The sequence below is a fragment of the Halichoerus grypus genome, chromosome 8, assembly GCF_964656455.1.
Source record: "Halichoerus grypus chromosome 8, mHalGry1.hap1.1, whole genome shotgun sequence".
In the NCBI taxonomy this organism is placed as follows: Eukaryota; Metazoa; Chordata; class Mammalia; order Carnivora; family Phocidae; genus Halichoerus; species Halichoerus grypus.
In genome coordinates this window covers 63,298,772-63,313,925 of record NC_135719.1, presented here as the reverse complement: position 1 = coordinate 63,313,925, position 15,154 = coordinate 63,298,772, and the positions used below count along the sequence as shown (strand labels likewise).

The following is a 15,154-nucleotide window of genomic DNA, read 5'->3' as shown; positions in this document are numbered from 1 at the left end:
CCACATTAAGCTCTCTGCTCAGCAGGAAGCCAGCTTCTCCCCCTCCCCTTCCACCCCCGCTCATGCTCGCTTTCTCTCAAATAAAATCTTAAAAAAAAAAAGAACAGAGAAGACTTGTAATGCAACCAACTATGTAATGTGGCAAAACCAAACGATTTTGCATTTTCCATATCATGTAAGCACGTAAGAACTTTTGACAACCTTAATGGGATGATTAAAACTTCCAGATTACTTTTATAATCTCTAAATTCATGTTAAGATAATGTCCAATAAAACCCTTATCAATTGATTTTAAAATGCCCTTTTTCAGAAATTAAAAAAAACCCAACTACCTAATTCTTCTAGATTATTTTGTAACCTTGGACACTGACTTCCATGAGAAACATTCATGACAAAGAAGTTATTGGTACAGTGGCAATTCTTTTCATGGAATATGTTTGGGTCAGAAGTAAGTGATAAAGTAATGGAAACTGGAAAAAAAAATCATCGTGATGGATTGGGAGATTTTGTATTCCCACTTATATATACACTCACATGTGTAAGTGTACACACACACACACACACACACACGCACACACTAATACTGGCCAGCCATTAACGTGGAAATCATGACCAAGGTTTAAATTTAAAAACCTGGCCAAGAGGAAATAAAGTTGTCTCCAGTAGAAAGTATCTAAGAGATTATTCTTTTCTTGCCTATCACAGGGTTTTACGGTACAGCTGGCATCTACCTTTGAGGCCATATGATTTGACAGAATTTTTAATTATTCCAGGTTTAAAATAACATGACTCTAAAAGAAGCAAAAATTTAGAGAACCACACATTTGTTTCTTTTGGGACATTACCTAAATTAAATAAATCTTCTCAAGATTCAAAAGCAAATTAAGTGATACTGAATTTTAGCTTTTTGAGAAATATTCAGAATCAATGATTTAGAACCACTGACAGTTTTGTGGTGCTTAGCTTCATAAAACTTCAATTCTCCAAATGCCATTACTATTCTACCTTACCTTGGAATTCCCAAAGTGAAACCTTTTCAAATCTCATTGAATGATTAAGAGAGAAGTAAACACAATTTTTAAATCATTGGTTAATCCATTCTATTAAGGGCACATGCTAGCTAGAAGATACAGTAAAATCTAATAATCTTGAATTAATAGAACCTGATATACTTGCATTCAAAAAGTTAAGAATCTCTGATGTCTACATTAAGGAAGTTCTTATGATTCCTACTTGTATCAAAATATGAGATGCTCTTGTTATATGTGTGCAGAGGAACCTAATGCAAACACAAGTAAAACCTCCAAAAAAATGAAAGTTTTGATTTTGGTCACACAAATGAAGACCGAAGTCCTTGAGCTTCAAGTTCTGAGACCTGACACCCAGTGTCTTATTCTAAGTACCTGGATAATATTCACTAACTCTTTGAAACAAAATAGCTAAAAGTCAATTCCTTCTGTGTTTTGCTAAAGTATCTCAGTTTTTCAAAAGGGTATTTTATAAATCCCATATAAAGAATGAAACTCCTAGCTTTACTAGTTTTTTAAGCACAAGTTTCAATTAAAGACCTGAATCAAATGAAAACTTTTCAGACTTATTTAAATATAAATCATTAAAATATTTTAAAAACAGGTTATTTTTAAAAAGGTATCTTGGTAAATAAATAAAAGTGGTTATCTCTGAGTCCCTTAAAACAGGTAAGAGGGGGGGCGCCTGGGTGGCTCAGTTGGTTGAGCGACTGCCTTCGGCTCAGGTCATGATCCTGGAGTCCTGGGATTGAGTCCCGCATCGGGCTCCCTGCTCAGCAGGGAGTCTGCTTCTCCCTCTGACCCCCCCCCCCCGCCATGCTGTCTCTCATGCTCTCTCTCGATCTCATTCTCTCTCAAATAAACAAATGAAATCTTTAAAAAAAAAAAAAAAGGGGGGGGGCGCCTGGGTGGCTCAGTCGGTTGAATGTCTGCCTTCGGCTCAGGTCATGATCACAGGGTCCTGGGATCGAGCCCCGCATCGGGCTCCCTGCTCAGCGGGAAGCCTGCTTCTCTCTCCCACTCCCCCTGCTTGCTCTCTCTCTCTCTCTCTCAATTAAATAAATAAAATCTTAAAAAAAAAAAAAAAAAAGGTAAGAGGGACTCTACTAGGCAAATATATTTTTATCCTATGGACTAAACTGACCATTGTTCTTACCAACATAATCGGCTTCATGTACTGATTAGATACCCTCACCCCCATCCCCACCTCAAAAGGAGTTTACTTACCTGTATTTACTGAAGAATTATAAAGACTACTGATTAAAAGAGAAAATTAAAAAAATTTTTTACCATCATAGATACTTTAAATATCAAGAAAAGCTGTTTTTTTAGTCTGTGACAAACCATTATAAAGTAATAAAAAAGTACTATGCCCCCCACAGTGTAGCCCATTTAAAACAAGCTTCACTAAAACTATACCCCAATGTGAGATCAGATCCTCCATAGTCTTGAAGGACACATTATCAATCTTTAGTTAAAGGGACTCATGTAATGAAAACAATTCTTAGTACATATATATTCATCTCATCTTAAAAAAAAAAAAAAGTTATGTTAGGGGTGCCTGGCTGGTTCAATTGGTAGAGCATGCAAATCTTGATCTCAAGGGTCATGATTTCTAGCCCCACACATTACTTAAAAACAAAAAACAAAAAAAACGTTAAGAGCTAGAATGAGTAGTGGAAATCCAACTCTTGTAGCAGACATTTATCTATTACCCTCAAATAGCAGCTGAGTTTGCTGTGGAGTGAGTTTTTCCAGGTTTGGGGTAAAAGAAAAAGGAGATAAACACATCACAATATGATGTACACTATTTGGTACTATCGTTTTCACAGAAGGAAAGATTTAATCAGTAATTCAAAATGCTAAGAATTTGCCAATTATCTTTTTACTTCCCTTAAATTTAGTTATATTTTGATGAGCAATCTCAAAAAAGGATTTCAACTCTGTAAGATGCACAGGAACACAGAACATGTTTAATGGGAAAAAATAAAAATAGCTTTAAGTTAACCAGACTGTTAAGATGTATCAAAAACTTGTGTCCTAAAACAAATGTGGCAAGTAACTTTAAAAAAAAACTTATATTTAGGGAATATTAAACAAAGCCTATATGATACACACAGTTACATTAAATTAAAGATTATGGTATAACTTTGGATACTGTTATATGCTTAGCCCAGTTTCCTAAAGAATAGTAAGTGCATGCCTTCCCTCTAGAAACTGGAAGATGCACTATTGCCATGGGGCAAAGATACCACAGGTGAACTGGACATTGTGAAGGTTGGAATGTAAAGGTTAAATCACATCATTCAAATCCTTTAAATTCTAATTCCATCAACTCAGAGTTAAGCAGGGCCTCTTCCCACAGTTATCACATGCATACATATTTGAATACAGGCACAGAAACTTGTCATTTTTATTTGGGTAACAAAGGGTCTCCAATTTATACTGAAAAATAAGTCCTAATTATTATCACTCCTGTAAAAAAAATTTAGCACATTTTTCACAAATGATTTATGTAAAAGAGAAGAAAATACACATAATTTTATAATATCTTAAACTTTTTTATTCCCTACCAGAGACATTTTGTCTTCCGTTTTCTTTCAGTTTTCTACAATTTCCAAGTTGCACCTGTATTTAATACTGCTTTAATCTGCTAAAGACATTAACTGATTGCTTTCCTAAATCTAAGGATTATATAGTTTTAGTATAAATATATATCACATATTTTTGTAAAATTTTGACAAAACCGAATAAGCATGCCTTGTTTTAAGTCCATGCTCCTTCCACTGTTTATAAAATCTGATTTAATGATCAAAAATTCTTGGTTGTCATTCTTCAGTTACAACAGTCTTCCTTCTGAACTGCCACTCACTTCTTTTTACATAATAACAAGCAATAGAAAAACCAAAGAAATTATCTTAATCTTAGTTCTTCCTTTTGACACTATAAAATAATGTGATTTTTTTTTTTTTTAAATGAAACAAATACATCCAAAACTCAATACATTCAAATGAGCTGTGTCTCCTTTAAGGTGGTCACCTTGGAAGGCCACAGTTCATTATCCTAACTATGCTACCACTGCTCAAAATACCTTTCAAACTCTTTTGGGATCGCCTTCAAAGCCAGCTGCATACTTTCTACTATTACCTCAAAGATAGATTAATTTTTGGAAACTGTCCAAAGTCATTTGGTGCCAAGTGATGGTACCCATAAAAAAATCAAGCTTGGTATCATTTGGTGCCAAGTGATGGTAACCATAAAAAAAATCAAGCTTGATAATACTTTCTGAAACAATGTGTGTCATAAAGTTAATAATGTGTATGACTTAAATTAGCTTTGGATGCAATTCTAAAAGAGCAAAACCCAAGAGGTTTTGAGCAACGGTAGATTGCTGGAATTAGGAAATAATTTTCCAGCATGATCACTATACAGGGTAACATTCATTTAGCTGTCTATGTTCTGGCATATTTGTTTAAAGTGAACATTCTGAGAGTTAGTATTTTTAAAAAGGAATATCATTCTTAGAAAAAAAAAAAGAATTTTATTCCTTTAAAGCATCACTTTAAAGTACGTACTATGCAATTGTTGTTAGAAACTAGTTCTCCTTACTTTATCAATAAAGACTACTTTAAAAAACTTGAAAGCAAATAACCAACTTATTTGCTCCCATGCTTTTTAAAATCATTAACCGAAGATAAAATAATCTGAAATTTCTAAGGTACTAAAAAACAAAACGAAAACCCCAAATGTAATAAAAACACATCAAGAACCAAACTACAATTTCTGAGCTGCACTGTTTATTTTGCTGCTTGAAACCTAAGTGACAGTATGCCACTATAATTATGGGGTTTCATCTAAACCTTTACTACACTGCAGGTACAGAAATATACGGACACATTTTTGGAGAATTGACATTTTGCAAAATGCAGCAAACATTTTAATTTATACATGAGAAAAGGAAGTGTTCAAAAGGGTATGCATTTCAAGTTATTGCAGGTTATTTGTGAGAGAATTTCTGCAGGTAAAACATGTTTAAATTTAACCAACGGTAACATGTCAGTGTATTTAAAATCATGACAAAAATCTTCTCTCTGGTCATGTTGCCCATGACAAATTACTATGATGTTGTATGTTTAGGGCAAGATGTCAATACAGCATAAATCCCATGGCATTTTGGTTTTCTTCTGGAGATTAAAGCTGTTTTTCTTGGGATAAATGCAGCAGCAAAACACAAACCAGTTGATCAAAAAAAGCACTTCTGCCATAACTCCAATAATTTTCAGGACACATCAACCGACAGTAGTTTTGCCATTCCCAGTTCTTTTAAGGATTACATCTCTGCACTGTTGCATTAAGTACGTCTGTGAAAGCTTGTTCTCTGTTAAGCCAGTTTACTGACTACAGCCTGGTTGAGAGAATTTAATTGGTTGGTCCATTTATCTAGTGCAGTATATCGGGCACCACCCCTCTTCTGATGATCCAATTCAAGGAGTTGGTTGACTTGATCAATTCGGCCATGAATAGTGCTAGAAACAAATAAATAAAAGACATGTCTACAAACCATTTTCACGGAGTGTAACTTTTAGACTAATGTTTCATAAAATATTTACAGTATCAATATATGCAAAAGAAGAAACTGCTGCCTCCACTAAGCGACCGAATTCAGGATTACTTATTTCATTCACTGCCTTATTAAAACTCTACACATAAACTGATTTCAGCTACCTTTTATCAGTTTCACTAAAAGAATCAACAGGCACAGACTTACCTGATTAATCAAGAGCAAATAAGCTTGTGAAGCTTTAAATACCATACAGCTTTTAAGAAAAATGTAATTTCAAAACTATTACATATCATGCCTTATACTTTAAAAACAAAAAAAATACTATTCATTAAATAATTCTCTAGCTGGATGGGTCACATACAGAATTAGAAATCTTTCTGACAACCATTTACAACTTTTTCAGAAATGAAGGGCTTAATATGCTCACTCATTCACAAAAAGCCACCATGCATATATATATATATCTCTTTTAATAGAAAATTATAGCCAGAGGGTGCTTTTGGTGAAAAATCAAGAATTCCACTGCTACCTTTGTTCCCATTATTCAAATGTTATGGTCCTACTAAACATTTTGTGATAAGAAACGGCCAAGTACTTACTTATCCAATATGCACTGCACCAGCAAGCTCTCCACATCAGCTACATCTATGTTTAACTCCTAAGACAAAAGACTCATTATAATTCTAGTAATTAACTTCTTTAAAGACTTTATGATAATGAATAATTATTCTGATTTTAAATTCATTCCCACCACTTAAAGGAAATTTAGTGAAAAGAAAATTTAGGACAAATTTCATTATCACTTCAAAATATTTCTGAGAACACAGGTCTGACCAAATTTAACTTTGTAGTGTTTAAAGTATATTCTCTTTTTTTTTTTAAGATTTTATTTATTTATTTGACAGAGAGAGAGAGAGAGAGATAGTGAGAGCAGGAACACAGCAGGGTGAGTGGGAGAGGGAGAAGCAGGTTTCCCGCTGAGCAGGGAGCCCGATGCATGGCTCGATCCCAGGACCCTGGGATCATGACCTGAGCCGAAGGCAGACACACTTAACGACTGAGCCACCCAGGTGCCCCTTTAAAGTATATTCCTACCACAATTTTATTGTGGTTGGGTTAAAAACTACATCAATTACATATTTTAGCCACTACGCTGTCTTCTATAATGTTCTTTGAGGCTGAAGGAATCTTTAAAAAGAAATGTAATGATTCCTTATTTCTCTTTACTGTTAACTCAATTTATGCCAAGAAAACACAGAATAATTTACATTAAAAGGAAAGCCCTAAGTTATGAAAATGTATTATAAAAATGTTACCAAAAATAATTTTTAAATACACTGCATTTATAACTACAAATTATAAATATTAAGATCCATGAATATAAGTACCTTAGAAATAAAAGGAATATGTATTCTTGTGTAAGGCTTAATTAATTTTATGAGCACTTGTGTTCTGATGTTTCGCAAAAGCTCTGAAAGATAAGAATGAAAATAAATTTAACAGTTTGTGTATCTGCATGAAACATTATGTACTTCTAAATCACATTAATTAACCATATCAATTATTTTCTCACAATCTTTCTACCTGGCAAGGACATAACGTGTTTGGTTTTTTTGGTTTGTTTTTAAGTAAGCTCTATGCCCAACATGGGGCTCGAACTCATCGCCCCAAGATCAAGAGTAACATGCTCTACTGACTGAGCTAGCCAGGTGCCCCAGACATAAGGTATTTGGATCTAAAAATATTTGGGTCCAACTGACGCACAGTAAGACTAGAGGCTGCTAATCACAATTTTTTCTTGTTCCCACCTCCCTGATTTTGCTTATATGTTGTGATGCTACCTAAAATATCCTCTTGCCTTCTCAATAATACTCCACACTGCTCATCATCTCCTCTATAGCTAACATCTTTCAAGAAGCTCTGATTCATGCCAGTCAAGTCCCTTATTTTATGCTCTCTCAAAATCTAGAGTATTGTATTTTATACAATGATCTTGCAATTTTCTCCAATTTCTTCACAGACAAGCATCTTATAAAAAACAACAACAAAAAACTAGACTGGAGTTCATGCATAAGACTTCTAAATTTTTCTATATCCATCATTCTAGCTTCATACAAGAACTTTTAAAATGTCTGCTGAATGAAAGAGAAAGGAAGGTGGGGAAAGAAGAACATTACTTCCAAAGTATTCTTCAGATTTTCCTGATGCATCTGGAATTTAAGTATTTGAATGAGTTGTTCCAAATGGTCATTTAAAAACCCTCAAATAGCTCCATAAACAGGTGGGAACACTGGAGGTACAAAAGAGGCCCCAGAACAAGGAATGATTTTTGTCTTTGTTAATCCAACAGAACTTATTAAAAATCTCACACACTTCCTGGTACAACATTAGCCACCCTTCAAAGTAATGCATCTCCACGTCATCTAGAGCAGACTATTTTTAAAGTTTTTGTTACTTGTCCAAAATCCTAAAAATTAACTTTGAACCTAAGTATCAATAATAAACACGCAACAATATCGAAATTAGAATAAAAAGTTAAAAGGGACAGACAGCCACCTTAAATGAAATGGACATCATATAAGAATTTGATTATGTTAATAAATAGCAGGAAACTGGTGAATGATTTCTTTAAAACAGCTTTATAATCTTAAATAATATCCTACTCCATGACAGCATTTAGAAACATTTCTATACTTGGCAATACACAGAGGAAAACTGATTTAATTCCATGCAGCTCCATTCAGAAGCACTGCTTGAGGTGGCACAGAAGGTAACTGAATCCAGTCAGCAAAAAGAGTATACCTTCAATGTGTTCCCTAATGAAAGGGTCATCCATGATGTTGCTGTGATTTGTTTTCAGAATCTTTTCAAATTCAGTGATGTCATTATTCTGATAGGCACTAAAAGAAAAAGTATAAATCTTGTCAAACATGAAGAAGTCATGTATTAACTCAGATAATCCAAAATGCCTGTTTCTCAATTTTTATATGCAATAATCTAAGTTACATTATAGTTTCTGTTGTAGAAATCAGAGTTAAACACACACATCCTTCTGCAAATAAAATTAATTTCTTTTTTAATGCTTTTGGTTTTACAAAGATTAAATAAATCTTCTTTTGGGGTCATATACTATATTTATATATAGTTCATTAAAATCTTCTCAAAATCTTAACACTGTTAAAAACTGGCAAATATATAAACTGTTTAATGCTTGCTACTTTCAAATTAAATTGTGCATTTATCATTTAATCCCTAAGAAATGAGGTTTCATGCATACTACTATATGGAGGAGTATGGCCTTGTCTTTGAAATAAGACACTACATTCTCTCTGAAGATTATTCAGAAATGCAGCTTCCTAATTTTTATCTTCTAGAAAGCTACCAGCAACTGCTAAAACTCTGCAAAGGAACATTTGATTCTAAATTTTCTCTAGCCTTAAAATTCCACTGAGTTATATAGCAAAAATATCAGTGGCAGGTAATTAGTGCCAAATGGGACACACACACAAAGGAGAGAGTGATGGACCCTGCTGCAGAAGGCCAAAGGCTGATTTATGTTCATAATTCTCTGAGGTGTCTAGTATCTACTCTTAAAATAACTCTGTAGGGCACTATGGGGATTGCTAAAGGTGCTGAGAAGGAAGAAGCCAACCTTCTGGATATGGCACCACTGTCTGCTTTATATGTAAGACATATCATCAGCCATTCTGCACGCCCTCTGCTGTGCTTCCATCTGTTGGGTCGCAATGTAACTTCATGTTAGGGGCAGGTGATTCAAGTGCTTCAACAGGAATTATTTTCCTCTAGTCTGCTGGCAACTGACTAGGAAGATAAAATTAGGAAGCATTACTTTCTCACCTACCCCAAATACATTATTGCAAAATATACTATAGGAGGATATATTCAAGTAGTGAAACACTTGCACATGTGTATATTTTAACCAAGAGACGTTCTTCCACTATTTAAGTGACTTAAAAAAATCTTATACAAAATGTGGGACAGCACAAGCCACTTGCTTGGATCAAAATTTATCATTAAAATAAACTGAGTTCCAATATAGAGGTTTCACTGGAGTAAACTGTATGATACAGTAAATACATAAATATAGCTATTACCTTTTTACAGATCTGATAAATCAGCCCTTTAGTCCATTTTAATGTATTTAACCAATTTAATTTAGATGAAATATTAATGTCTAGGGCAAACTCTCCCTCAATTTTTCTTTAAGAGTTTTAAAAGTTTAAACTGTTGCTTAACAATTTAACTTTATAAACATTTTTCTAAAGTATTATGAAGTGAATCTCTAGCCAAATCATCTTTTAGTTAATGTGGCCAAATGCTGAGTAATAAACCATTTGAAATAAAGACAGAGAAATCTCCTTTCATAACTAAAATCAACTTAATTCAACAAATACATACTAGAATAAAGAGATAAATAAAAGAAAATGATATTGTTTTAGAAGTAGGTTCCATGCCTAGCATGGAGCCCAACACGAGGCCTGAACTTGACCCTGAGATCAAGACCTGAGCCAAAATCAGGAATTGGACCTTTAACCAACTGAGCCACCCAAGTGCACGAAAGAAATTGATTTTTTCATGTTCCAATTTAGAGTTCTTATCTCCTAACTATTCCTAGTCCCCTTAAAATAAAATCATTCTTATTTTTTACAGCTAAAATTAAAGTTTCCTTAAACAAACCTAGTAATTTGTAAAACCTATAGCCAGATAAAAACAAAGTAAATGAGGACATTTTACATAGGAACCCAAACAATATCATGTAATAAGCTATTTTCTCCAAGTATATAAAAGACTATTAAAAGAATGTCTTACCACTTCCGTTATCTACATACATATGCAAAAAACCCCACCCTACTCTATGTCCCTAATATTCTTCCTGCCTTGGTAAACTCAGCTGCACAATCTAAAACAAAAGACTTGAAGAAACCTAGGCTCCATTTATTCCCAGCCCAGAGGAAAATTTTTCTTGCTCACTGATTTCTTTTGTAAAAGTAGGCTTCTTTTCTAGGCTTTTCGCTTTGTTTTATCTTCTACATTTTATTTAATATTAATTGATCATAGCAGGTTTTTCAGTTGCTAACAATCATACTGTGGAAGTCATCAATAAATCCTTGGGTTTCTTACCAGTATGACCCCTCTGCTCCTCACCCCAGAAAATTTATCTGAGGTAAACTTTTTTTAAATGATTTTTTAAATCCTGTCAACTGAGAAAATATGTGAATAAAGACATTGTCTTGTTGAAAATTTTTGATTTATGTGGACCAACTCATAATTTCATTTTGGATTAAGGCAGGTAGAAACAGCAAACACTGTGAAATTGTTTTAAAATATCTACAGTTTTCTACTGAAAAATAGCAACAGACACAAACATGTAGATAATAAGGAAAAAAACAGCCAATATTATACTATATAAATCGATACTATATAAAATCTTGTGGTTAACAGAAACAGAATAAATGACTTCAAAAGATAAAAATTTCACAAACTTTGGAATATTTCAAAACGAAATACAAGAGAGTAAATTTGGAATATTAACTAAATTCTCAAAATTTCTCTCCCTCTTTCCCCTCTAATTCACTGCTTTAAGGAAATTTACCTTAACCGAAATAAAAAATCTTACCTTACTAAATTTGTCATTGCTAGAATTTCTGGATCATTTTTGTATGGTTTGGCCTAAGCATAGTAAGAAAAAAAAAAAAAAGAAAGAAAAATTATCTATGCTATATGTACAAAGAAAGAATAACATTTATTTCCAGAAAAGACAGCCGACAGAAATGAACACACACATACCTCCTGTGAGTCAAATGGATTTATTCCCGATTTCATTAGCATATTTGCTAAAACCAAATATTTTAAGCAAGTGGTTCGTCTTGGACTTCCCGATTCATCATAATTCTTGAAGGCTTCAAAAAAATCAGTGTGTGCCTTTTCAAATTCACCTTCTCTCAAGTGCATTTTACCACCACATTCTATAAAGAATAAAACAGGATAAAAGGGCATTTGCAGTTCTGTAGTAAGATTGAGCACTTTATAAAAATCAAATGAAAACTATGATAGTGGCTTTCCAGTCTTTTAATTCTAAGGCCTGAATAGTACTAGCCCCAAGGTACTCGATTTAATTCTTTTTTTAGGGGGCGGGGGGAGAGGAGAAAGAGGGAGGGGATAGGGAAAAGGAGAGAGAGAATCTCAAGCAGGCTCCGCGCTCAGCATGGAGCCGGATGCTGGGCTTGATCTCACAACCCTGAGATCATGACCTGAGCTGAAATCAAAGAGTCAGATGCTTAACCAACTAAGCCACGCAGGTGCCCCGGTACTCACTTTAATTCTAAAAAGCAAGTTCTTCATTATAAACATCAAAGAAGCATTTGCAAATCTTTATTCTCAGTTGAGGCAGGAAATAATTTTATGTATATCATTATAATTCAACAACAGAAGTTCTTTCCCCGCCCTCAACTCTCCCAGTCTTGAGAGTAGAACTTCTGTATAGTTCACTGATGTAAAATTTTACAAGACAAAAAATTCAATTTCTAATTCTAATTTCTTTCTAAGACTAGATCATTTCATTGATTTTACTACTTTGCCATTTATTTTCACTAAAACAGAAACAACCTTCAGAGTCATTCAATCATATACAATGACACCCTGGTATCTTCCCATGACACTGCCCACCCTTTTCCTAACAAAACTTGCCTCTGATGACTCCCATGATCAGTGGATGAGGGATGGCAGACTTGATGTGAAGTGACTGTTCATAGAGTGCTTTAAGTTTTTTGTTATTCTTCTGTGCTGTGTACATTTGAATTTCCAAAGCGTATATTTCTAATAACTGTGTACCTTTTTTCAGGTCATCTTCTCCATCATCAGTCTAAGAAAGCAAATAATGAACTTTAGTTAAAATATAATTCACAGTCAACCTACTAATTTTTATTTGAGTTAGCCTGAGATCCTTATGTTTATAATACTAATTCTGTGTGAAAATGTACTACAAATTTTAATTAAGATCTAGAACATTAAGAACACTACCTTTAATAGCCAAAAAGGAATGCACACACCCTTTGTACTTTCTAGTCATTCAATAAGGAAAAAGTGACTAGAAGTATTTTATAATATATAAAATGTTATAATGTTTGTTTCTATCCAGGAGATTCTTTATGGTCTTCCCCAAATCTTCATAACCACTTTATATCTGCTGATTTGATCAAAAAGCAATTCCAAGTGCCTTCCTAGTGCCAGGCACTGGGTCTACCTTGGAGAAATACACAGTTAAATAAGCTAATGTTCCTGGCCCCCAAAAGTTCACAATCTAGAAGATTAATCTGTCAATAGATAAATTACAACATAAATAATGATTCTATTTGAAGCATGAACCAAGTGCCCTGAAGAATGGAAGAGAGAGTGACTAACTCTGCTGATGGATGTCAAAGGAATAACAAAGGTGGTAAGATTTGAGTTCAACTTTGAAAAATAACCAACAGCCTACAAATACAGGCCGTGAAAAATAGCATAGAGGCAACAGTCAGATAATCATAAATATCAAGCCCTTACACAAAGCCAAAATTTATTATTTATTTGGTCTTCCAACAGAATTCTGTTTAGTCATTCACTAATGAATCACAACCAGAGTCAAATATATGATATGTAAGACACAATTTGTACACCTAGATTATCATGTCTCTGCTATAAGGTTATTTGCAATCAAATAAAATTTTCTTATGTTCCAAAATAAACTGAGCAAAACCTTCACCAGAGGGCTTTTTTGTATTCCGATCAGATAGAATTTTCTTATGTTCCAAAATAAACTGAGTAAAACCTTCACCAGAGGGCTTTTTCGTATTCCGTATATAAACGCTGAAAGACCCTCTTCCATTCAGAAATGGCTTCTCTATCATTTCCACTTCACATGGAACTGAGCTCACAGTTGTTTACGCATCAGACTAAGCTCTTCTAAGAATGTGTAGATAAGAAATAAATCATAAATAACTAATCTGCTTTATGAAGCAAAACTACTATGAGTTTTTTTTTTTTTAAGATTTTATTTATTTATTTGAGACAGAGAGATAACATGAGTGCGGGGGGGGGAGAGGGAGAGGAAGAGGGAGAAATAGACTCCCCACTGAGCAGGGAGTCTGATGCCGGGCTAGGTCCCAGGACCCCAGGATCATGACCTGAGCCAAAGGCAGCAGCTTAACCAACTGAGCCACCCAGGTGCCCCGAAGCAAAACTATTATGAAATAAAAACATTTTCTTTTGTAAAAAAGCTAAAAAAAAAAAAAAAAAAAAAAATTAAATGAAAATACATGCAGGTGATTATTTTTTTATTTTTTAAAGATTTTTTCATTTATTCATTTGAGACAGAGATAGAGAGAGAGAGGGAGAGAGAGAGCATGAGCAGGAGGAGAGGCAGAGGGAGGGAGAAGCAAGCTCCCCAATGAGCCAGGAGCCCAGTGTGGGGCTCGATCCCAGCACCCTGGGATCATGACCTGAGCTAAAGGCAGACGCTTAACCATCTGAGCCACCCAGGCGCCCCGAAGCAAAGCTATTATGAAATAAAAACATTTTCTTTTGTAAAAAACCTAACAAAACAAAACAAAAACACCTTAAAAAAAAAGTTAAATGAAAATACATGCAGGTGATTAATTTAAAACTTTCCTGATCAACCTTTCTCCCATTCACAGAAATAACATATACAATTAAGATAATAGTACACAGCATAGGAAGAGGTTAAAAACATTTAAAATAGTATTTCCACATAAATTTTAAACTAATATGAAATAACTTATTGATCAAGACAAAAAAGAAAACACAAAATCATAACCACAGTTAAAAAGTTACAGAGGTGCACTGTGCAAATCACGTGGCCATTCAAATTTAAATTAAGTAAAATTAAAAACTCAGGCACATTTCAACTGCCTGATGACATGTAGCTGGCTATCGTATTAGTGCAGATACAGAATATTTCTACTTTCTAGCATCATACGAAGTTCTAATGGACAGTACTGTTACAGAAGATTCATATATTATAAACTAGATATGAAATATCTTTATTACATGTCTCTAATGTTCTTTCTGATTTTCACAGGGAATATAACTAAATATGAAAGGCTTATTCTTAATAAGCATTAATGACTAGCCTATTTGTTTATGGATACCTGTGCCTCACTCCACAAAAATAATGATTTAAACAGGAAGAAATGTAATACTCAGAAAAAATGAGTATTGGTATCTTATTGGTATCTTATTTACCAAATTTGATTTTGGGGATGAATCTTGAACAAAACAAAAAGTAAGTTTCAAATATAATTTTTTCTTATGTTTTTATTATGAAGAAATATTAAGAAAAAATAAGAGAATGCTACCTGGCAGGATTGATGTAACTGACGTAAAATTTTTTGAAGCTTTCCATATTCTTCTCGTTCTAAATATAATTTCCCAAGCTGTAAAAGAACACACTTATTAAAATTAAAAGATTTCAAGAGGAAAAGGCATGAATCTTTAGGAGAGTTTATTAAGGACACCCTCCCACTCTTCAAAAAAAAAAGTAATT

At 33.8% G+C, this 15,154-nt stretch overlaps 1 protein-coding gene across 4 annotated transcripts in view; it reads right to left on the bottom strand.

The window, feature by feature from the left end:
* Positions 1-3,411: 3,411 nt before the first annotated feature.
* The window catches only part of COPS2 (COP9 signalosome subunit 2), a 29,609-nt gene continuing 17,866 nt past the window's right edge, over positions 3,412-15,154 (bottom strand). For 3 of the 4 annotated variants that reach the window (XM_078079383.1, XM_078079386.1, XM_078079384.1), the window contains 8 exons: positions 14,967-15,044; positions 12,301-12,475; positions 11,401-11,579; positions 11,231-11,283; positions 8,395-8,492; positions 6,981-7,063; positions 6,192-6,250; positions 3,412-5,554 (listed from right to left, as the gene is read on the bottom strand). In XM_078079383.1, coding sequence (XP_077935509.1) covers positions 5,410-5,554; positions 6,192-6,250; positions 6,981-7,063; positions 8,395-8,492; positions 11,231-11,283; positions 11,401-11,579; positions 12,301-12,475; positions 14,967-15,044 — 870 coding nt within the window. In that variant the 3' untranslated portion in view covers positions 3,412-5,409. Of the gene's footprint in view, positions 5,555-6,191; positions 6,251-6,980; positions 7,064-7,086; positions 7,883-8,394; positions 8,493-11,230; positions 11,284-11,400; positions 11,580-12,300; positions 12,476-14,966; positions 15,045-15,154 lie in introns of those variants that run through there. The other variant, XM_078079387.1, reaches the window with a different exon arrangement.